At 38.6% G+C, this 24,998-nt stretch overlaps 2 protein-coding genes across 6 annotated transcripts in view; both read right to left on the minus strand.

Annotated features, from left to right (window-relative positions):
- Positions 1-24,998, minus strand: part of Kcnq5 (potassium voltage-gated channel subfamily Q member 5) — a 525,873-nt gene that overhangs the window by 5,053 nt on the left and 495,822 nt on the right. For all 5 annotated transcript variants that reach the window (XM_074079876.1, XM_074079868.1, XM_074079860.1 and 2 more), the window contains 2 exons: positions 22,532-22,640; positions 1,283-1,414 (listed from right to left, as the gene is read on the minus strand). In XM_074079876.1, the coding sequence (XP_073935977.1) occupies positions 1,283-1,414; positions 22,532-22,640 (241 nt within the window). The remainder of the gene's footprint in view (positions 1-1,282; positions 1,415-22,531; positions 22,641-24,998) is intronic.
- LOC109686442 (protein YIPF4) lies at positions 2,589-8,452 on the minus strand. Its single transcript, XM_020163752.2, is given in 3 exon segments — positions 2,589-4,016; positions 5,752-5,894; positions 8,336-8,452. Coding segments are annotated over 3 exon segments (1,164 nt in total). The 3' UTR covers positions 2,589-3,112.

The raw sequence follows: 24,998 nt of genomic DNA on the forward strand, positions 1-24,998 counted from the left end.
AAGGAGGCTTGATCAGCCAAATTGGAAATCACTTTCTTCTTTTTGTGTGTGTCTTAGACTTGAATTATCAGGAGTATTGATTCAACTTTCCAGTCTGCATAGAAAATAGGCAGTGTCTAGTTTCTGCTAAGGCATCTAATCAGTGAAGCTGTAAGTGCTGCAGTGACTGGGTGATTGTTTCATGAGTCTCTGGATGTCCACCACGCCTGGCACATGTAATAGGCTGAAAGAATGAACAAAGTTATCAAAAGATATTTTACTAAGATCCTAGTATAAGCTTCACTTGGAAAAGGGTGCTGTGGGTATTCCAAAAATATTTAAGACTCAGTCCTTACATTATAAGTACTACTTAATCATAAATGCTGGTAATTTGTGCCTGAAAGTAAGACTCTTAGAAACATCTGAATTGACTAACTAAATATTTGGCTTGAAGATGATGCGATCAGTCATCCACATACAGTTGGAATTAGCATACTAAACTCATTTCCTTAATCACTAGAAGGATGGTGTATATCCAGCTCATACATGACACCAATGAAGGCAAGAACCTACTCTGAAGGGAGAGCAACCAAGGAGCAATACAGGGCCAAGTCTCAACTCTCCAGCCATGTAACAAGATTGTCAGTGCTCTTATGCTCTGTGGTAGGCTTTAATGCTATAGACGTCAATCTGTCTTCAGGGGCTGGATAAGCTTAATGAAGGAGAAAGACTTGTTTATTCCTGAAGGGTTCAGATAATAAAACAATAGCAATAGACAAAGCAATAATAATTTGAGCATCAGCAACAGCCATTGACATTTAATTATTAATTACTGAGCTGCATTCCAGCCCACCATTAACCTTTACTGAATACTCAGAGCCAGGGCATTTACATATTATTATTGGCTCATTCAATCCTCAGGTCAACCCTATGAGACAAGCGCTAACATTCTATGTTTCTTTTATTTTTCAGTACTAGAGTTTGAACTCAAGACCTCGTACTTGCTAGGTAGGCACTTCAGCACTTGAGCCACATCTCCAGCCGTTCTCTCCAATTTTACAGATGAAGAAACTGAGAGAGTTGGAGGCTTTTAATGCCTGATTTACATCTATATTAAAAATTAAAGTCCGGGGTTGGCAGAGTGGCTCAAGTGGTAGAGCGCCTGTATAGCAAGCTAAAGTCCAGTTGCCCACTAAGAATAAATTAGAGCCATGGAATTCAGAGTCTTCGTTTACTAAAGAGAAGTTCCTCCCAGAGTTTCCATGCCCATTCCTTTACAACAAACGACATTTTCATTGCTTACCGTGTTTGAAGGCTTTTAATTCTACACAGCATATCCAGATGACCTGCGGAATATTGTTCAATGACATCTTTGACATCATATGGGCGTAGTGTCTCCTTAAACTTCCTTTTTGCAACATGAAATTTCATAATTCTGAATGAACAACACATTACATATTAGTCTTCACAACTTTGCCACAGGAAGTTACCAAAAGTTTACTGTATTTAAGTTTAGTAGTAAAAGACTGGTTAATGATAACAATGCATTGTAAAGCCTTCAGAAGGAAAGTAGAATGTTTTGTGGACTATTTGTTCTTTGTGTGGCAGTTTAAGTTATTTGTTTTTAAAATCAATACTTTTTTAGTGGTGACAATTTGACAAAAATCTGTCACCGATTTTTGAGAGCTATTAAAGCAAAGTTTAATGAGGGGGGAAAAAAAAGAAACTCTGGGGAGGTAAAAGTCATATATCAAATTATGTTAGACTCCTACAGAATGGAATAAAAAAAGCTGAGATTACAGAGGACAGTTTAAGAGCATCTCATGTGAAACATATCTTAAGAGTAGAAAAATCAATGTGCCCCAACCCAGCCCAACAATAAAGGCAAAAAAGAAGTAGAAAAACACACTAAAAGTGTAAATATTTGGTGTTGTAGCTTTCAAATGTCTATTGAAACCCTGAACTAAAATCATAGTCAAAATGCATGACCACATTCCATGTGGTCCAGAAATCTAAGATACAACAATTAGTGATACTATCCCTTAAAAAATAGAATGGTCAGACTGGGGAGGTGGCTCCAATGGTAGAGCATTTGCCTAATAAGCACAAGGTCCTTAGTTCAAGTCGCAGTACGGCCCTCCAAAACTCTTCCCATCCTCCCAAAACAAAAACCATCCCAATTCTGTTTTCTCCCTAAACTAATGTACACTAGTATGGAAATTTATGGATTCTATATTTTTTTTTTGCTGGAAAACATTTTATTTTCTACTCCATATAACGTTGTTCGGGACCATAGGACTTTAAAGGTCTCTTTCCCATAATTTTTCTGATTTAGGAGTATCACTTAAAAAATATTTACTGATGCTATAAATATTACTGTCTTCCTATATATTAATGATTTCAAAGAATGCCATATCCATTACACCACTTGCACCTTTGGTCAGAGAGATAAACAGAAACATTAAATCAGATGTTTAGACGTTCAAAAGTGGTTTTTAAAAGCATATCCACACAAACCAAATCTGTATCAGCAACTATTCTTTTAAAAATTACATACAATTTAAAAAACAAATTAAAATTTTTAAATAAAAAAGATTAATGGCCAAATTAAAGAAAGTTTAAGCATCAGATTTAGTACCTTAGTTTTTAGGCTATTCAGAAACATATTTTGTAAATAAGAATTATTTCATAAATATATATGTATAAATATAAATATATATCTACAGGATCTGCGATGCATGAGAAAACTCTTTAAAGAAAAAAACATTGCACTTTTAGATTATCAAGATATTGTCAAATCTGTCCTTCAAGTGAAAAATAATTAATGATCCAGGTGCTTTTGGCACAAGTTTTTAGGTGAATATTGACACAATCTTAAAAACACAATGCTTTTATATTTTATTCACTGGAATATGCATGAAGAATCAAACAGAACTAAGAATTCTGACCAAAAAATCCCAGATAACTGCTTTAATTAAATACAAAAATTATTGTTTTAAAAAGACCTTAAACTTGCCTTTACATCTGGGATGTGTAAAATTTTACCAGCAATGTTTTCTACAGTCTTTCAGCAAGAATTCCCAGCCTACCTACAAAAGTAACATGGTCTTTTCCTGCTCATGTATGACTTAGATCACACCCCAGTATATAAGGACAAAAAATAAATGTATAATAAAAAGATCGGATAAATCAGCAGAGGCTTTTTGGTCTTGAATTCTTCACCCACTAATAATGAAGCAGCACTGTCGGCAGCCCAAAACACACCAAACAGGTTTGTAAGTGTAGCCACCACTTCAAATGATCCAACCACCAAAAGTATAGGAGCTACGACAATGAGAGGAAGTAATGAATATCCTACGACGCCAAGAAGTCGGCCGTATGCAACTTCTCCACCGAGAACTCTGGCCAGTAAAAAAATTGTCAATGAACCAAATATCCAAATGGTTATAACCCATGAGGCCACCCTAAACTGTCCATATAATGATATCATGGAAAAGAAAAGAACAACAGCCAGAGGACCCCAAAAATCAGGATTGTCTCTCACCACTTGTCTATTAAAACCAAGAGATGGCATTGGCATCAAAACACATCGGATTTTGTAGTAACTGTCCTATGGATCGATATCCAATTCTTCCAAGAGTGGCTTGTTATCTTCGGGATCATCATCTTCAACTTCCAAAAGCCAACCATACCCTCTTTGTCTCACAAATGTGGCGGCTGTAGATTCTTTGATAAAGTCTCCACCGAGGTTTAATTTGACATCTGTGGATGCTGAAGACCCACTGAGATCCTCCGCGTGGGCTGAGGAGACAAAGGTGAGGTCCCCGTTCGCGGGGGCGTTCGCCGGCGGCGGGCCCGCGGCTGCATCCCGCCGCCCTCCGAGCCCGCGGCGGTGGAGGTGGAGGAGGCTGCGGCCGGGCCAGGCCCGAGGCAGCCGCGGCGCCCACCTGCACCTCGCGCTCCCCGGCGCCTGCGAGGCGGAAGGTGCAGCCTGGGGCGAGACCCGAGACGGCCCCACCGGCGTCCTCTGTGGATTTCTAGATGAACGGTTTCTGCATTATACTGCTGGATTAGCTGGCCAGGCCTCTCTTGTTTAAACACAGCACACTTACCAACTAAGTCTGCTCTCAGAGCCTGAAGAACCAGAGGTCTGTTACCACATGGCTCCCTTAACTTGAGCTCCAGGCTTTAAAACAATACGTTATCAATAACTTCCATGATGCAGCAATAGCTAGTCTGCCTAAGGTAACCAGTTTCTGGGATAATTTCATAAAATTCCTGATGAAAGCAAAGAGCGTAACATTTTAATAAGGCTGTGCAGCTTTATTGCTGATAAATGTTAAACCTGTTGGTGTTTCTCAGCTATTAAATGGCTCAAAGACTCCTAAAATAACATTCATGGATCCCAGGCTAGGAATCGCTTACTTAGGTCTACGAACTAAGATTTATTGTCCGTTGGTGAAAAGTGGGAAGATTAGGAAGGTTAGAGTTTAAAAAGAAAATGCCCATTACTTATCCTAATTGGCAGCTTACTGTGGTGAATTCAAATTGCTTTAGGGGTTAAAAAACTCAAACCCCACTTTGCTATTGTATAATTAGCTCCAACTTAATTATATTCTAATTATCATTGAATCACTTATCCCCAACATTCTTACTTTTTTCCACATTTTTTTCATCATTCTTTTCTTTATTCAGGATAGGCTTTATTTTTTTCTCAAAGACATTTAAGCAAAATTATTCAATAGAAAGTAAAGGAAGTCTGTGTTTTAAGTTAGCTGTTTGGTATTTACTTTTGGTTCTAAATTTGTTTATCAGCATTTAGGTTTCACTGGGACTCACTCTCCTACACCAAAAACACTAATCTGTGCATTTTTTGTCCCTGAGTGGTGGTTATGTAAATATTGGTTTCCTTACACCAGACATATTTTAGACAAACTTAAAAAAGGAAATACAAGGAAGAAAAATAAGTCTGATATACATAATCTGGAGAAAATACAAAGAAAATTAAAAGCGAGATTTTCTAGAGTTTGTGTCTTTGTGAACAAATCTGTCATTAACAAATCTGAAAAGGGAACTGGATGTTAATCCTGTGGACTTGTCCAGTTTTCATTTTCTCTGTGTACTATTTTTCTTCCACTGTTAAGTTTCCCTTACTTCCAAGGGTATGACAAGAGAAAACCAATTACCAAGAGAAAATGAGGTTGATGCAAACAATGTTTTTCTCTTTTGATTTTGATTAGTGACTTTATATGACCAATTTTTTTTTAGCTATTGGCTTAAGGATACTGACCCCACTTACATAGCTTAGGTAGAGGCAAAGATAGGTATCTTGTACTTAATGGTCAGTGCTGAACAAAAGTTAGCTTTGTTACTATTGTTCTTTAACATTGTATGCTTGGAGCTTAGCACAGTTTTTGACACAGTAAAAGGAAATATCCACTGAATAGGAGGATGAAGGAAAAAAGGCAATAAAGAAAGCATTTTCTAATCTGGGCCATATTAAGAATGAAACAAGAAGAACTAATCGAACAGCTCTGGATCCTTCTTTTCAATGATATCAGTCTACTACTTGTTATGTGGAGTATGCTATGTCTAATTTTCAACAGCAATTTTCCCCTGATTTTTCTTTTCTTTTCAACAGCATTTGGTATGATATTCTTTTTTCTTTTTGCCTTTTATATTTTGGGAAACTGAAGCTCAAACACCTTAAGTAACTTGACCCCCACAAGCAACCAGGGTTCCCACCCAGACCTGCCTAACTGTCACCCCCACCTCGCTTCCTGGTTTCCAGAGCATTGATTCTGGAGAAGCATGAAGGTGGCCTGGGTCTCCAGCAGCTCCTCCGCCACACAGTGGAAGCAGAGCGCAAGCTGCAGCAGAAGTTGCCTGCTCTCACTGGCTGTCACCCAGGCAGTCTGCCAGAGGAGGGCTCCTGTTCATCCACTCTGAGTTAATTACCTTTGTTGCCTTAATGCGGGATCTACTCTTTTTTAAAGTATTTAATTAATTAATTAATTAATTAATTAATTAATGTTGAGGATCAAATTCTGGGCCAGTGTGGACTGACCCATTTCTTGGTAAGGTGTCACGTGAATTCTCTATGACATTTCATTTCACTGCTGCATGTTGTTTTTCTATTTTTATTTTTTGATTATTATTTTAATTGTACAAATTTATAGGGTACCTATAAATTGTACCCTGAATATGATACTTGTTACACGTATACAGTGTGAAGTGATCAAATCAGTGTAGTTAACATTTCCATCTCCTTATATGGGTATATAATATAAAATGTAAGTGTATCTATCATCCATGTGTCTGTCTGTCTATCTATAGATCGATCTATCTATCCTTCTGAAATCAGGGTAATTATCATTCCCATCTCCTTATCAAACCTGTGTTTGGAGTCCTTAGCTCTTCTCTTCGAGATGTTCATAAAGTATATAACAAGTTTCTGTGAAATACAATCACCTCAGAGTTCTGCAGAACACTAGAACTTATATCTCCTTCTAACTGTCTTTGGGTACCTGTCATCCAACCTCTATTAATCTACCTTTTCTCCCATCCTTCCCAGCTTCCAGTATTATACATTCTGATTGATTTTTTAAAAATATCTACATATGAGATAGAGCACGTAGCATTAGTCTTTCTGCTTCTGACTTATTTTACTTAAACATTAAGTTCTCTGGTTCTACCCATTTTGCTGGGACATGGTTGAATAATAGTCTGTTGCATATATCCATTGTTGGGAATCTTGGTTGATTTTATATCTTAGCTATTATGAATAGTGCTGCAACAAATATGGGTGTGCAAAATCTCTTTGATATGCTGATACAATTTTCTTTGGATGTATGGCCAGAATGTGGTAGCTACCTCAGAGGTAGATCTATTTTTAGTTTCTTGAGGAACCTGCCTGCTGTTCCCCATAGTGGCTGTACTAGTTTATATTCCCTCCAACAGTGTATAAAAGTTCCCTTTTTTCCACATTCTTGTTAATATTTGTTACTTTTTGTCTTTTTAATAATGGCCATTCTAACTGGAGTGAAATGATACCTCATTGTGGTTTTGTCTTTTCATAACTTTTGTCCATTTTTTTGTTTTTGGTGGTTCTGTGGTTTGAATTCAGGTTTGACCCTTGCAAGGCAGTGCTTTACCACTTGAGCACACCTCCAGCCCTGCTAACCATTTTTAATTGGATTTTTTTTTGTTGTTATGAGGTTTTTAAGTCCCTGTATATTCTGAATATTAATCCTTTGCAAAATGCTCTTTTTCCGCTCACAGACATTTGCACAGAAGGTACGACTTGAGGCATTTTATAGACAACATTGCATTGTAGCCCATGCTCAATCATTTTATGTAGAGCTTAAATAGCTTCATTTTTGCTACATAATTTACTATTTATGATCTAGCCAAATGAAATGAAAATCTGTTTTATAGTCCTGATCAATATTTATTATTTTTATGTTTTTCATTATTTAGCATTTTGATCAATAATAAAAAGAACACTGAGTCAGAAGCCAGGTGCTGGTGGCTCATGCCTCCCGGCTCTAGCTACCCGGGAGGCTGAGATAGGGACGATTACAGTTCAAGGCAAGCCTGGGTAAACAGCTTTCAAGACATCATCTCCAAAATAATCAGAGCAAAATTAACTAGAGGTGTGGCTCAAGTGGCAGAGCGCTTGCTTTACACGTGTAAAGCCCAATTCCACCAAAACAAAACAAAACAAAACAACCAACCACTGAGCCAGGTGTGGTAACACACACCTATAATCCTAGCCCTCGGGAGGTTGAGGCAGGAGGATCACAAGTTTGAGGCCGTCCTGAGCTACACAGTGAGATCATGTCTCAAAAACAAAAATGAAACCATAATTTTTTACATTAGAAAAATGTAGCTATGTAATAATTGGTATGTGAAGTAGCACAGAGTTAAAACTTCTTAGTAAATTTACCACCGATTATTACACCTTGGACCACTCCACAGTGGCACTGCCTTCCCTCCATTGCTTTTCTTTCAGCTTTCCCCACTTCATGTAGCAGAGTTAAACAGTTTAAACATCACTTCAGTTATTTGGAAAAGAGAAGAATGTACAGTGATGGGCTCAAGCAGGCTTCTACGGACTCTTGAGACCTGATTGTTAAATTTTTAGGAAATTTAAATTTTAAGAAAGGCCATTCTTAAAGTTTGTAATTTTTGCATTCTTGTAAACTTATAATCAAATAAATAATATTAAAACAAAGATAATGTGTACTCAAAATTCACCCTTTCCTGAACATTTCTTTACTTGTTGCTCTTGTGCTCTTGGTTATTCACTGTTGTATGGTGGTGGGAATGCTGGATAATGACCTACTGCATGTACCTTTTCAACTCCTGGCTCGGTGGGATGACATTGGTAGCTTGAAATCAACTGGCTATTTGTAGGAGCATTTTCACCACTGATATGCTCCTCTTTCTCTTGGAGCTGGTTGTCAAGCATTTACCAGCACATCAGTGAGGGAAGCACATTTACCATTTTACTTACTTATTAAGGATTGCATTTTCTTAGATGGAACCCAAATAGATTATTAAAAAAAAAAGTGGTTGTGTCATAGATTGGAAACAAAACAGTAAAGAGATTTGAAATGAGATACGAAAAATTCTAAATTGGGTACTGTGTTTTGTAAATGTAGAGGGACTGTTTACAAGCATAAGTATTTTTTTAAATAATAATTTGTATAAAGAGTGATGACCCTATCATGTCACTTTCACTAAGGGAAGACCAAGCATGTACTAGTACCTCTCAAGATTGTCCTCACTTTGCATCTGACCTGGAGATGCCTTACAGAAAATAAACCTTTCAAAATACAAATAAGACCATGTTTTCCCCCATTCCCCCCAAGTCCTTTGTGGTTTCTCCATGGCTTATTGGACAGACATCAAACTCCTTAGTATATCCTACAAGTCTGCATAAGGACTGGCTTTTCTCTGCCTTTCTTGCCTCATCGTCTTTTACTTCTTTCTTGGAACTTTAGGTTCCAACCATGTTAAAATATTTTCAGGTCCACGAAAACACCATTCAGTCCCCTTTCTGAAATCTTACTGTGTCTTCAAGAATCAACTCTAAAGTCACTTTTTATTCTATCATCTATCTATCTACTATCTATCTATCATCTACCTGTCTGTCTATTGGCTTTTTGAGCCAGGGTCTCCCTATGTAGCTGGGGCTGGCCTTGTATGTGCAGTTGTCTTGCCTCTACCTCCTGATTACTGGGATTTCAGGATTGATAAAGTCACTTCTCAAATGAAAATTTCTCATTCAGCATCGGTATAAAGGAACTGCAAATAAAAATGACTTGGAAATTCTATCTCACACCAGTCAGAATGACTACCATAAGAAAACAATGACAAATGCTAGAAAGGATGCAGTAGAGGGAAGGAACCCATATTTACTGATGGTGGGAATTAAATTAGTGCAGCCTCTATAAAAGTCAGTGTGGAGGTTCCTCAAAAAATAAAAACAGAACTGTCGTATCACTCTGCTACACCACACCTTTCTGGGGCAAATAGTCAAAGGAATGTAAGTCAGCATGCAATAGAGATACTTGAACACTCATGTTTATTGCAGCACTATTTACAATGGTTAAGGAATCAATCCACATGCCCATCAACAGATGAATGGATAAAAAAGTACAAGAAACTTTCTAAAGTAAAATAAATGTTCACTTTTTTGACAGTCAAGACCATCTCTGGTTTAGAAGAGTCATTTAAATAGAACTACTTCTGAAAAATCATAAAAAACGTAATAGTATTATCTTCCCTTAGACTACTAATGTAATTGGGATCTCACAAAGCAACTGAATTACAAACAATAAGATATCATTATGAGGAAGTAAGGAGAAAGGCAAAAAACATTGCAAATTAAAGAATAAATAAATGATATTGTAACCTGGTAAGTAGCAAATGTAAAAAAGACAGCTAAAAGCAAAACCAAACTGTCTAGGGCAGAAAGGGAAGAGAGCATTCCTGGGCAGAGCTTGTTGGGATGCTCCTAATGTTGACTAAATACATTTTACAGTATTATAGGACCGTCAAAACAATGGAGAAGAGAACTGAGAGTGGTGGTTCACACTTATAATCTCAGCACTTGGGAAGTAGAGGCAGGAGGATCAAGAGTTTGAAGCCAACCTGGGTTACATGGTGAGATTGTCTCAAAAAAAATAAAATTAAAAAAAAGCCATACAGTAACAACAAAAAGCTCATTTTTGAAGGCTTAGTTTCCCAGCTGATGGATCCAATCATTGAGTCTCTGACTTCATAAAAGGATTAATCCAGTGATGGATTAGTAATGTGATGACAGTTGGAGGCGATGGAAACTGTGGGATGGAAACTTCTAGGACACTGCTATAAGTGCTTCCAAAAATCCTGTTGCTCTAAGGGTGGCCATGTGAGGGCTCTCCCTGGGGCTCCTGATTCTTTGAGTCACTGTAAGATCCTTTTGTGAGTGAAGATTTGGCTGTCAGGGTCAGGTCTTGGGCCACAGGCTGGCAAATTTGTAAACAGTAAGGAGAATGGCTGTGGCTATTTGTATGACTTCCTACATTCCCTGTACTCTCCAGCATTCACACAAGGGATCCCTGGGCCACATATACTATTCTACACATCTCCATCGCTGTCTTCCCAACGAAGTTTCCATGGCTAGATTCATACTGCTCCTCACCACCTTCATTCTCTCCAAATGTCTCTTTTTTCCCAACTCTCAATAATTCTAATATTTTCTCTTTTGTCACAAAAATCTTACTTTACTCTAGTTGTAGGGCATATACATCAGTCTCACTGCACTGTGTCAATTTTGCTTTAAAATGTCTATTTCCCAGTTTGTATCATGCTTTTTAAAAATATGACAGTAACTTCCTTTATTATCTGTTGGTATGGAGAAAGCACTGCAGTGGAAACTACCATATATCCAATAATAATACTTAAGAAAGCTATATACCATGATTTTTTAAAAAGCTACATTATTAGTCTTTGAGAAAAGAAGGCATGTAATTTTCTGGTTACTTGGGGGATGAAATAAAGTTAAGAGTTTAATAATTCTAGTCCTTAGGAAAAAACAAGGGTGCTGAAAATAGTAATCAGACTATGAATTCAAAAGATCTTTTTTCATTTTTTTCTCTCTCCAAGACAATTGCATTTCAGATACTAAGACTTTTAACTTTAAGAAGAGGGTAGGAGGGAGAGCTGGGGCCAGGGTATTCTGGGTGGCAGGAAGAAGAATGAACACTGATTTTGCATCTTAGGCTACCTGGGATGTTCTGTGCTTGGGATCTCCAAACACAGCTGTGTTAATCCCAGAAAGAGTCAAAATCTACATAAAGCACAGAGAGAGTTTCCTGGAAAGGCCAGGTTGTGTGGTTTCTGCTGGAGTAGTCAACTCTGCTGTGAGTGTGAAAGCAACCACAGGACAAATGAGTATAGATGTATTCTAATAAAACTTTATTTACAAATACAGGCCTTGCGTTAGATTTTCAGCTCCAGCTGTAGTTTGCTGGCCCACGGTTTAGGTAAGAGCTATGAGGAAATGCCCTGAAGCCAGGAATAAATGAAAGTCTATCAACTGGCTTGAGGAAGACACAGATGACCTTGGTGGTCTCTCACATGTTAACAAAATAAGTTGAATATGATTTGTGTATTGCTTGAAAGAATCAAGTGAGCAAATCTTTCTAGAGTAAAAGTAGGACCTTTAAGACATATTTGCTGATAAAGATTATAATAATACTAGGTAGTACTTCATAGTATAACCCTACTAGAAGAGTACAATTGTCACCTCTTTTTTTTTGGTGGTGGTAGTGGGATTTGAACTCAGAGCTAGGTAAGTGCTCTAACTAACAGAGGACTTGAAACATGCTCTTTGGTTTCTTTTCTTTCTTTTCTTTGCTGTATTGGGGTTTGAACTCAAGGCCTTCACCTTGAGCCACTCTACCAGCCCTATTTTTTGAAAGTTTTTTTTGAGATAGGGTCTCACAAATCATTTGCCCGTGCTCGCTTCAAACTTCAATCCTCCTGATTTCTTGTCTCCTGAGGAAACAGGATTACAGTCGTGAGCCACTAGCGCCAGGCTCTTTTCTTTATGAGGGTAAGTAGCACTACTAGGATAACACAGCAGCAACGGGCTAAAGACCCTTGAAGGCAGTCTCCCTTGGTGCTTTGGGAACCAAGAGGCTAGGAGTCTAGTAAAACCTATTGAACCAAGCTGACTTGGGCCAGTAGTACCACTAGGGGGTGCAAAAGATCCATCACAAATCAAAATTGGCACCTCTTGTTGAAACTAGAGAAGTCTGCTCATCCAATTTTCTGAGCATGAAGAAATAACTAAAGCAAAGTTAAACTCTGGGCAGGATATATCTATATATACACACAAACACATGTGCACATCTAAGGAAATGTAGGTGCATTTGTTGTGCTGCCATGAGTTATAAAATCTTGCAAAAGTCTTGTTCCAGCCCTCTAAATCAGGGTGGAGACATTGCATATGAATATGCAGAGATAAGAAGGATGAGAAAACAGAAGCAGCAATGACTACTGCTGCCACCAAACAGATGGATGGGCCCGGCCAGCAGCCAAACCATGTGCAGGGCGGAGAGGGCCCAGCCGACTGTGAACTGAGAGGCAGTTTGATTGACTGGGAAGACAGCAGTACTTCCCAAGCTTGACTGCTTTTTGGAACCACAGGGAGCCTGGGTCTTCCCTCCAGCAATTCTGCTTTAATTGGTCCAGGATGTGGTCCAGGGGTTTTCTTTTCTTTTTCTTTTGAGACTCGGTCTCACTGTGTTGCCCAGGGTGGTCTTAAACTGCTAAACTCAAGTGATCTGAGTAGCTGGGACTATAGGCACGAGTCACATCACATCAGCTAAATATTCACTTTTTTTCTTCTTTTGGTGCTGGGAATCAAACCAAGAACATCACACATGCTAGACAAGCATTCTACCTGTGTGCTATACTTGGAGTCCCAGGGAGTTTTATAAAAGTCTTTAAGGGATGCTAATGTCCAGTCCAGGTTGATAGTCACTGAAGTAGAAATGGGATCGGGTGGCGGTTGGAATGGCCCCTGTCCCCATGCAGAGGAGTGATCATGATTTACACAAGTTTGCATAAATCTAAGTCACCATGTCACACCAATTGTCAGAGTATTAATGTACCTTAGTGTCAGGCCTCTATCCAGAACCAAGATGCTTCCTGCCTTGCCTTCTCTGAATGAGGTCCGAAGTTTCATCTAAGAAGTAGTTCAGAATTTCGATTAATTTTTCAAAGGATTATCTTGTTGGGAAAACGAAAGCCAAAGTGACTGATTCATTCACTCTTTCAATAAATATTTGTCAAACACCTACACTGTTGAGCTGGCTACTACATTGGGCTCTGAGAAGATCTGGAGGGAGCTGGCAGAGTTAAGAAGACTCCTATACAACAACAATGATTACTTGGTCCTACATTCATAGTGCAAGATAACAGTTGCCGTGACCGTGACTTCTGGCAGGATTTGAGAGTCTCATTTTATCTGGGGCCTGGAGCTCTCCAGGTGAACTTAATACACTGCTTCCCCAAGGGAATGTGCCTGATGAATGGGACTCAAGAATCCCATCAAACATTTATTGAGTGCCAGCCTCTGTGTAAGAGCCAGGGATACAATGCTGAAGAAGTAAGTCCTGTAGCTGGAGCACTTGCAGTGTAGTAGGGCAGACAATGGGTATACAATTACAATCTACTCTGTGAAGAGTGAGCCACTGAGAAGTACACGTTAATGTGAGAATGCAGAAAAGGAATGTCTACCCCAGACTCGCACAAGTGATAGGAAATGGTTTTTCTCTGTACCCTCAACTCTGGTGGTCTCACAAAGTCTCTTCCAGAGAGACTGAAATGGTCTTATGTTCCCAGATCTTGTGTTTCTGGGGAGGATATGGCATTTCCCCTGACCTTCCCCTTACTTCATGTTGGTTTCTGGGGCTGATTTACTCTACGCATGTTCCAAAACCAAACTTCCTAGTTTGGAAGCCTCTATCTTTGATTTCTGACTCTCCATGAGAATTTCAGGATCCAACTCCCTTAAAATCATGGGTGTCAGGACTCATCTTGAGGTGACCCAGAACCCTCTCTAGATTTTCGGAGATTTTTGGGATGGTGTTGATCACGGAGCAAATCCAGCAGACAAAGAGGGCTACAGAACTTGATAATCAGGGTCCCTATTGAAAGTATATGTGTTACTTGCTTAGAATATTTATTAGCATTTTTTTCCCGTTAATATATAAACATAATTCAACAACACATGTTTGCATCTGTGTACAGAGCATTTACACTCTGAAAATCCTGCAAAACAAGTTACAGAACCATATAAGTAACTCTCCTCCACCCTTATTTCATCTCACATTGGGGTACTAGTCAGTGACAGGAGCCCATGAGCTCTGGATACACCAGCCAGTCTTAGTTGGCTTTTAGTTCTTCATAGAGATATGTAAATGAGCTGCACTGGCATACAGTCTATCTAGTGTCTTCACTGCAGGGGCAAGCAGATGCCCCATTTGGCTAATTTAGGACAGGGGGACAAGTCTGTGGCCACACTACTTCTATTACTGGGAGTTGAATATTATTATTATTATCTCTTATTTGCAGGATCTAGTAGGTTGTCCTGTAGCTGTGTTGGCTTTTCTTTTCAGTAGGAAAAGTAGTAAAAGGCAAGCAAAATCCTCCAGATCCAAGCAAGTCTGTAAATGGCTAACTTTCCTCTCAGCATTTTGTGAACATTGATCTGGAAACTAAATTTGGAGATTTTATTTTCCTAGGAGTCTAAAACCCTGCATAAACTTTGAAGAGGTTCATAAGTAAATGCATAAAGTGCCTGTGCTTGTTGATTGCTCTTAAATATTTTTAGTTGGAGCAATGAATAGAAGATTCTATTTAAATTATCAAAGGAAAAAAAAACCCTCAGATGCTACCAATGCATCCTCAGAGCAAAGAGTGGCCACAAGTAATTATCTTCCAAGCAAAAACAAACAAAAAGAATATTCCAGGGAAAATATTAGCTGGTTTAAAAAATATGTGTTAAGTAATCCACACAAGGTTCTGCTGGCAGGGTCCTTTCCTTGCAACATGTATAGACTTGGCTGTCAAGAATGGCTTAATAGTGACTTGCAAACAGAGATTCATCACCTCTGCTAAAATAGCAGAGATGCCATCAGCAAAATTAAGAACTGGTGATGATTAAACAGCTTGTGGATTTAACAAAACCACATGATGGCAAACATGTGCCTCTTCTCTATCCATGGAGTGTTCTTATCTGAGATTTAAGAAGGATTCAGAGTTGAGATTGCACTTTAGGAAAGGGTCAAGAGAATGATCTCATCGTGTATGTCTTTCAGAGGAACCCTCATCACTTAGCCCAGGTGACAGTGAAGGCTGATTTGCATATCCACCTCAGAAACTGACGTGTCAACTGTGCTTCTTCAGTTAGCTCCTCAAATCTGAACTATTTTCGAAGGGTTGATGAGTCTTTGCCAGTTACAAAGAAATTCTTGACATTTCATCTATGTTCATATTTTAGAGTGAAAGAATCAGATAGACAATTAAAAAAAATGTTCTGTTTATCATCTGACTTCAAACCCTTCTCTTCTGCTCTCCTGATTTTTTTCTCCAAAGTTCTGGTGACATCCTTGTAGCCACTTTCAAAAGACATTTCCACTCTAAATCATTCTTAACCTTTTAGCAGCATTTAACACAGCTGACCTTGGTTACTGCTTGAAATACGTTCTCCCCCACCCCCGGCTCCTCTTCTGCTACAGTCTCCTGATTTCCATCTGTTTGTGTGCTTTGAGTCAGTCTCTTTCAGAGCCTTCTTTTGCAGCTCCTTATGTGTTTTTAGGCTTAAGATTCTGTGCAGACCATCTTCTCTTTTTTACCTTCTGGTGTGCAACTTCTGCAAGATAGTTATCTCTGTGCTGATGGCTACCAAGTTTGTCCCCAGTCCATATTTTTCTCCTGGGCTTCAGATTGAGAGATCCACCTGTCTGCTGAGCCCCACTGGAAGCCACAAATTCAATGCTTGCAATAATGCACTATCTCTCTTTAAGCCAATCTGTATCTGGCCAGACATCCAGATGTCCCATCATTGACTCCTCCTGCTCTTTCATTCCACTCTCGCAAACCAGTAAATATTCAAGTCATTTATATCTATATCTATATCTATATCTATCTATCTACCTATCTATATATATTTGGTTTTGGTGGTACTAGGGCTTGAACTCAGGGCCTTGTGCTTGAGTCACTCCCCAGTCCTTTTTGATTCCATTATTTTTCAGGTAGGGTATCATGCTTTTTGCTCTAGCCAGCCTCAGACCAAGATCATCCTATCTCTACCTTCACTATAGTTGGGATTACAGGCATATGCCATCACACCTGGCTTTGATTCCATATATTTCTTATGTCCAGAATGCTCTAAAATCCATCCTATTGTCCATTATGACTGCCTGGCTCAGACTCCATCAGATCTAGGTATTGCAACAGTAATAGCTTTTCTAATCCATTCTTTCTAATCCAATTCTTTCTAATCCATTCTTTACCTGTAATCTTTCCAAGTTTTAGAATAAAGTACCAGTCTGATGAATTTACTAATGTACTTAAAGCCTCCAGTCATTTCTGCTCATTATGATGGTTCTTACTCCTCTTTCAGCTTTACCTCTACTCTGCAGCCCTGTACTAACACACGAATACCTTCTAATGCCACAGTCACTTCTGCTCTTTTGCAAATACAGTTTCCCCTCCCCTTAATAACCTGGCTAGACCTACGTATCTACCAGACTTCTTCATTCCCTCCTTCCAGAAAGTCTTCCTGAGTGCTACCTTCCACCTCTGGTATTCATGGCAGCCCCCTGCATGACTATAAGCAGGAATCTGTCTCTCTTTTTGATGATGATCTCTGTGCCTTGTGCAGAGTAGAAGAAGCTCAATACAGAGATTCTGAGTGCGTATACTGACCACTAGGAGAAACTTCAAACAGTCTGCAGTCAGGCCTCTGCAAGGGTGGGGGAGGGAGAGAGAAGAGGTAACTTCTGCCTCTCATTGTCTTCTTACTTCTTTTTTTTTTGGTGGTACCAGGATTTGAAAGCAGGGCCTAATGTTTACTAGGCAGGCACTCTACCTCTTGAGTCACTCCACCAGCCAGCCTGTCCTCTTACTTTTTTAGGGGAGCCTGGGAAAGCAGCAAGTTCACCCTGGGCAGGAAGCAGGAGAGTATATTTGGAACTTTGCTTCATGGTTGGGTGAAAAAAGTGCTCTTTCAGCTCTGAGTAGTTGATCAGCCCAGGTAGAGGTGTAATAACTTCAAGGAAGTCGTAGCAAGTGCTTCCTGGGGAAAGGGGCACAGGTGGGCACCCCTCAGAAGAGGAAAAGAAGTGTTCCATTCATGGGAGGAGGTGGAGAGAAAAAGTTCAATACCTGTCTTTCCAGCCACAGATGTGCAGTGGGTGACAGCACACTGGGAAGGCACCAAGGAGCCCAGATAACGCAAGGGTAATAATACCTAGCATCCACACAGTGCTTATCATGTGCACCACTGCTGTAAGTGCTTTGCAAATTTGTAAGAACATGATACAATGAAATGTTAATCCTCACAACTCTACTAGGACCATTTCTACTTCATGAATGAGGAAACAGAGGCACAGAGAGGTGATGTGAGTTACACAGTGCTGGACAGAGGCTGTCTTGTTTCTTGTACCACCACTCCTAAGCAGCAGGGGGAGTGGTGCAGTGGGGTGGAATTAACAATGGTTGCAACTTCAATTAAAAAATTCCTTGAGTTTCATCCTAGATTGATTTATTCACTTGATTCTTTAAAAGGTTGGTTTGACTTGAGTAAAAAAAAGTTGCCTACAGTGTACCTACACCATGGCTGGTATCGTGATTATTGTGTGGCCGTATTGAGAGAAGTTAAGAACATTATGTAATCAATCACTTCTTTTCATTTCTTGTCAAGATAATGATTATCTGCAATGGGTTGTTTTAGTTATGTTCACAAGAAAAATAGGTTGTGTGCCATCCTGATTCAGTCCTTTTGTTTATTTTCTTGTTGTTTGGGGGATGATCCCAGGGCCGCACACATGCAGTTGTGCCCCTAGTCTACTGTAATTCAGTTCTTGAAGACTGACAATAAACAGGCTTGTATAAAACAAGCTGATGGGACAATTGTCTTTGAGACTCTTGTTACAAATGGCCTTGATCTTAGTTGTAGGAGTTCTATGAAAACAATACTGGTAAGAAGCATATAAAATTTGCATTGCATTGTTTTTAACAAGCAAAGCACTTTCCCCAAATGCCCAATTCTTTAAACAGGACTTATATGTTTGCCTTGGTGTGCATAGCTGAGAAATTGCCTACCAAGTTCAGTACAGGAAAGTTATACAAATTGCTTTGCATTTAAAAAATTATTATTCTGGTACTCATAAATACTTTGTTTTATTGGCTATGACTTTCAAACACTTGTTATTATAGGTAAAAAAAGCATATAATAATTTTTGTGTAGGTGTGGTATTGGGGCTTGACCTCATGGCCTACACCTTGAGCCACTTCACCAATCCTTTTTTGTGATGGGGTTTTTTGAGATAGGATCTCTTGAACTATTTTCCCTGGCTGGCTTTGAACCTCGATCCTCCTGATCTCTGCCTCCTGAATAGTTAGGATCACAGGCGTGAGCCACTGGTGCCCAGCGTGGTGACTTTTTTATGTAAACATTTGCCCAAACACATACAGTGAATACATGCCAGTCTTCACCTGAAATGTAACAGCCACTACCTAACCTCTTCAGTCAGTTCAGAAATTCTCAAATAACCAGAAACTTCACACTTTGAAATGACATTTGTAGGTAAATTATTGGCTATATTTTTCAGCCAGTGATAGAAAAACTGTTCTACCATAAAAATAGGGAAAAGTGAATAGATAGGAAGCCTTAGAGTTTATCAGTTTGTTTACTTCTCTGCTAATTTTATCCTTCTATTTAGAAATTAATTTCCATGAGTGGGTGAAAACAAAGTTCAATTGTTTGAACTGAGTCATTAAGATATAGAGCTTTTGTTTAAAATAAGTATAATTTCCACTCCCAGAGGTGAGTTTGAAAACACATTTCCAGAAAATTTGTGACTTTACATGAAACGATATTTTGAGGAAAATCTGTGGTAGTCTTAAACGAAATTTCTTCCGAGTGAAAGACATATTTTGAAAACAGTCTAAGAATAGTCACTGCTAACTATGTACTATAATAAGTGACCTTATAGTGCTGGGGATGTAGTTTAGTGGTAGAACACTTGCCTAGCGTGTGTCAGCTTTGGGTTTAATCCCCAGCACTGCAAAACAACAACAACAACAAAATAACAACAACAAAATGTGACAAAAGGTGACATTACTTATCTGAAAGTGCATCTGGGTAATGGAGTCCAGAGAATGATTTTGTTTTTTTTTTGAGGTACTGGGGTTTGAACTCAGGGTCTACACTTTTAGCCACTCCACCAGCTCTTTTACGTGATTTTTTTTTTTTCTTGAGGTAGGGTCTCATGAACTATTTGTCTGGGCTGGCTCTGCCTCCTCCTGAGTAGCTAGGATTACAGGCAGGGGACACTGATGATCTGAATCACCTCATTGCCTAAGAATTTTCACTTTCAAAAGTAAGAAGAAAATGACCAATGCTTACTAAATATTAATAACTGAAAACAGGAATCTCTACTTTGTTACTTGTGAATGTAGTAATATTATTTTCCATACTTGCAGTTGAATACATATTTTTGTTAGACATTTTAATTTGTCCCTTAAGAAAAACTACTATTTCATGAGTTACTGGTAAGCAAAAGCTGTCTTCAATTCATATTAATTATCTAACCACCAAAAAGTAACAAGAAAAATGCCAAAGCAAAGTTGATATTTTATAGATGGATCACAATTGAAATCAGTAATATACGTATAAAACACTACTTCAGGTGAGTTGCAGAAAGTGAGTATATTCTGGCAGGAAAACTGTAAACTGTTGTTGATCTTGTTTATGCAATTAAACTCAGGGAATGAACATTTTTGTAAAAGAGTTAGGACTTATACCTTAAACTTACTTTCATAACTATTAATTGTATTGCTTGGTCTTTTAATCATGTTACCTTAAAAATTAACTACTATCTTGAATGAAAGATTTTCAATCAAATTATTAAACTATTTAGTGTAGTTATTAGATTTGTATAGAATCCAGTAATTTTAAATGGAACTTGAAAGTGTTTAAATAAAAACAGTAAGCAAAAGCCATCCGCTCAGGTGTCACAAAGTAGCATGCAGAAATCTTTAGAAATCCACAGAAAGGACAGAGAGGTAAATCAGAAAGTTAAGTTAAAAATAAGGACCAAGAAAGAATTCTGAAAAGCAAGGGAATTCTGAAAAGGCTGTATAAAAATTGGTCAGAAGTTATAGCAATATAAATCTTAAACTGTTGTTAAAGTACTTAGCTGGCAGAATAAACCTATTTCATCTTCTTTCTTACAGCTCACGATCCTTTTTATTGGTTGTGAAGCAAAAGTAAAGCTTCAGGTCTTGGAAATGACACAAACTGAGTTAAGTTTCCTAAAAGTGTGACTTTTAGGAAGCCTAATCTGCTTCTACTAGACAGGATTTTCTTTGCCTGTTGCAAGTCAGATTAATCTGGGGACTGAATTGTCCTGCCTTCACTCTAGGGTGTTTGATGGATATTATCAGTGTATGTAAAGGATCTCAAGGTGACTTCTAGAGCAGCAATGTCCAACAGAACTTTCTGAGATGATAGAAGTGTTCCATACATTCTTTTTCCAATATGGTAGCCATTAGCCACCTATGGCTACTGAGCACTTGAAGTGTGGATTGTGTGACTGAGAAACTGAATTTTAAATTGTATTACATTTTAATTAATTTAAATTTAAATAGCTCTGACAACCAGTGATGGTTACCATATAGGATAGTGCATTTTTAGAACTCTCCATCCCCTGTCATCTTTTTTTTTTTTTTTGACAGTACTGGGGTTTGAACTCAGGGTCTCAAGCTTGCTAGGCAGGTTGTACTCTACCAATTGAGCCACATCTTAACCCTTCTCCAACAATCCCTTTAACTAAAGTCTTCAAACATCATTTCACTACAGATTCTGGATTTTCTGGGTTTCAATGTCACTCAAGGCTTCTAGGTTCCACAGGGGTAGGGTGACCTATAATTGAGTGTCCAAAGTGGGATCCTTTGAGAAAGGCAGGGAATACTATTAACAATTAGATGAAAAAAGACATATAATCTGAGACCATCCAGGCCAGGCAGTAAGATTTGGTCTCCCTTCCTGTAGGGTTTATTGTTAGAATGTTCCTTTGGGAAGTATTTGAGTTTGACTTGACTTCTTTTTAGGTTGCTACAGAAAGTTTAAGCATCAATGGAATGCACATATTTTCACCATACCATGATTTCTTTGTCCCCACAAATATTTACCCAAATCTTTTAACTCATTTCTCCTTTCCTAGTGACTTCCAACCACTGAGTAAAGCCATGTCTGTCATGATGCTAAATAACCAACAAAAACAGAAGTCAATAATCAGGGGACTGATATTTGAGATTAGACCAAGTATCAGAATAATCAAATTGGTTTAGGTATTTTAAGCTTTCCTCTTGCTTTTTGGTAAAAGGCAAAAAGTGCCCAAAAGATCAGAGGTAGTTTTCTGTAGTATAGTCACTCAACATTCCCAGTGGGGTTAAACTGAGTTGGCAGAACAGGTAGCAGTTCACTTAGTCCACATCCTGGATTTTTTTTTTTTTTGATAAGTGGGAGAGCATTGGGAACTCTCTTAGTTAGCTCTGCCATTAACAGAGGAGCTAGTAAGATCAATATTAACAGTTAATTTCAGAAGACAGGCTCAGGTCATTGCAGAGTACTCTGAAGTTCTCATTTTCAGAATTTAATGTGCTTTAAAATAGCCTAGAAGGCATTGATTTGATATAAAATACAATGCAAAGATTGGAACATCAGGGCCTAAAATTAATTTTGAAAATCCAGTTGCACCAATAAATTGTCCTTAAAGCAAAAAATACATACAACTCAGCAATTCCCATGAAATCTCCCCAGTATGGCCTGGCTTTTCAAATCTCACCCACATTTTACAACATATTTGTGTTGAACACAGTAAAGTTTTGTATTAAGAAAAGATAGTTCAATTTTTGTGGGGGGATGTGATACTGGGGTTTGAACTCAGGGCCTCACACTTGCTGGGCAAGTCCTCTACCACTTGCCCTGTTCCTCCCTGCCCTAAAATGCTTAAGTTTGTTTTTAGATAGTGTCTTGCACTTTTGCTTGGGGTTGGTCTTAGACTGTGGTTCTCCTACTTATGTCTCCCACACAGCTAGGATTACAGGAGAATACTTAACAATTTAATAGGAAAGTAGAGGAATAGGGAAGTAGTTATTCCAGGAGATTTACCTGATGAAAAAACAACTTAACAACATATAACTCAAAGAATCAGAGATATGTCTCCGAATCATTTTGTTCAAGACTTTTACCAACCTGATAGCTCGAATGACAGTTTTAAGTGGTGGAGTGAGATCTTCTACGGATACATCACACTGGCATCCTTTTTCATCATATACGTCATCAGTGCCAAGGGCTGTGTCAGCTGCAAAAAACAACACCAGTTAACACCACTGCAGTGATTTAAAACATGTTGCTGAGTTTGCCTCACACAGAATACTGGGGTACTCACAGATAAGCTTATAAACCATGGCATGTATAAGGTCAGCCAATTGTTTCTTCAATATTATTCTTTTTCCTTCCTCTACAACCTCACCAGTATTATGTGACTTGACATGAATACTTTTCTGAGCTGTTTTCCAAGGGGAAGATGGTGGTGATGGATTTGTGTTGCTCCATACATGCTCTTTGCTCAGTTCCTTGGAAACTAATAGCCATCATTTAAATGACAGCTGTCTGGAGTTACAGAAACAGTCTGTGGACATGTGACTAACCCGCCTGCATATACAGAGCTCAAATCCCATGCTATTATTCCTATTCCCTGAACAAGTGAGCTAAGCAGCCAGACCCAAGAATGGTGAATATGTATTAGTTACTGGACACAGGTGGCAGTGACCTGGAGAGAGACTGTTTAAGATAATACAACCAGTGCTAAGAGCAGATTTTCAGATTGGATAAGAAAATCAATTCCTCATACACTAATCAAACTTACTCTCAGGTTTAATTGCAACATTTGGAAAAGGGGCAGGGTCATAATAAACACCAAATTATGGATGATTTATAAAATGAATAAGGAATAAACTCATCTTTGCATCTTTCTTCAGTAACAAACATTGAAAACAAAAGTCCTATAGTAGGGGATACGCTAAATGAATATTGGCAGGTTTATACACTAGAATACTGAGAAGCTGTTAAAAATGATACTGAAGACTAATGACTTGGAAATTGTCATAATACATTGTTAAAGAAAGAAATCTATTTATATGGGATTAAGAATGATTTTACTTTTTTTATTTGGCTATATTTTCTAAAATTTCTATAATGAGTGTGCATTATCTTAGTAGTAAAAACTAAATAATGTAATAAAATGCTTTCACAGGAGATGGGATATGTAGCCTCTGAACAACATTCTTATTTGGTCCAAGTCTCTTTAAGTGTTGTCCTACACTGTAGGACTTGAAGTACTTTGTGTATTAGCTCTGGACTAAAGCTGTCATGACAAGAAGGGACTTTGCCATGGGCTGTCTTGACTGGATTCAAAATCCCTCAATTCATTGAGACAGTGCTTGTATTTGGAAGGCAGTTGGTGTGCCATTTAATTCCACTAATATTTGCTGGCTTTGCTCAGTTTACTTTTGGAGGAATGTGTGGGCAGAGACGAGTCTTCACAGCTCTTCTTGAGGGTCCTTTGGCCTTCTTGCCCTCAAGCCTAGTAAGGGGAAGAGATGGAACTGCCACCTCACACTAACAATAATAATTGGGCTATTGTCTGAATTTTTCCCCCAAAATTCAAATGTGGAAACCTAATTGCCAGTGTGACAGTATTAAGAGGTGAGGCCTTTGTGAGGCAATGAAATCGTGAGAGCAGCGTCCTTAGGAATGGGATTGGAAACCTTACAAACGGGCTGAAGGGAAATAGATGGGTCCTTTTCCTGCTCTGTCCCTTCCCCATGTGAGAACACAGGTTGGAGAATGCAGTAACAAGGCACCATCTTGGAAAAAGAGCTCTAGCCATTACCAGACATGGAACCTGGTGGTTCCTCAATCTTGGACTTCTCCATCTCCAGAACTGTGAGAAAGAAATTTCTATTCTTTATAAATTATCTAGTCTTAGATGTTTTGTTATAGCAGTACAACTAGACTACAGTAAATAGCAACCACTCTCTGAAATGTATGCTAGCGCTTAGGTGAAGCTTGTGCATATATTGGGTTTCATACTTACAGCAACTCTATGAATTGGTGGTGGTATTGTGGAGAGATTGAGGCTTGGAGAGGGTAAATACCTTGTCAGAGGCCATAAAGGTGGTAAAAGTGAAGCTAGTAAGTTGCATAGCATGACATTACAGATGTAATTTGAAAATAAAACTATCTTTATTAGAGACAGAGAAGAAGACCCAGGGATACAAGAAAGATGGAGGCAGAGAACAGAGGAGTGGACACACAAACCAAGGGACACCAAGGATTGCTGGCACCACCCCCTAGAAGCTGAAAGAGTGGCACAGGATGGTTTCTGTCTCAGAAGCTCCAGAAGGAATCAACCTGGGAATGCCTTGATTTTGGACTTCTGGATTCCTAATCTGTGAGACAATGTATTTCTGTTGCTTTAAGTTACTCAATGTGGAGCAACTTGTTATGACAACCCAGGAAACTAATGTATTTGAAAAACTCCTCTTTATAGTTTCTAATTCTTTACTCCAGGACATTAATTATGATGATAATGATAGTAGTAAGAGGTTTTTAGAGAAATCTAATTATGTGCCAAGAACTTTAATTAATTGCTACA

This window comes from Castor canadensis, chromosome 1, assembly GCF_047511655.1.
Source record: "Castor canadensis chromosome 1, mCasCan1.hap1v2, whole genome shotgun sequence".
Classification (NCBI taxonomy): domain Eukaryota; kingdom Metazoa; phylum Chordata; class Mammalia; order Rodentia; family Castoridae; genus Castor; species Castor canadensis.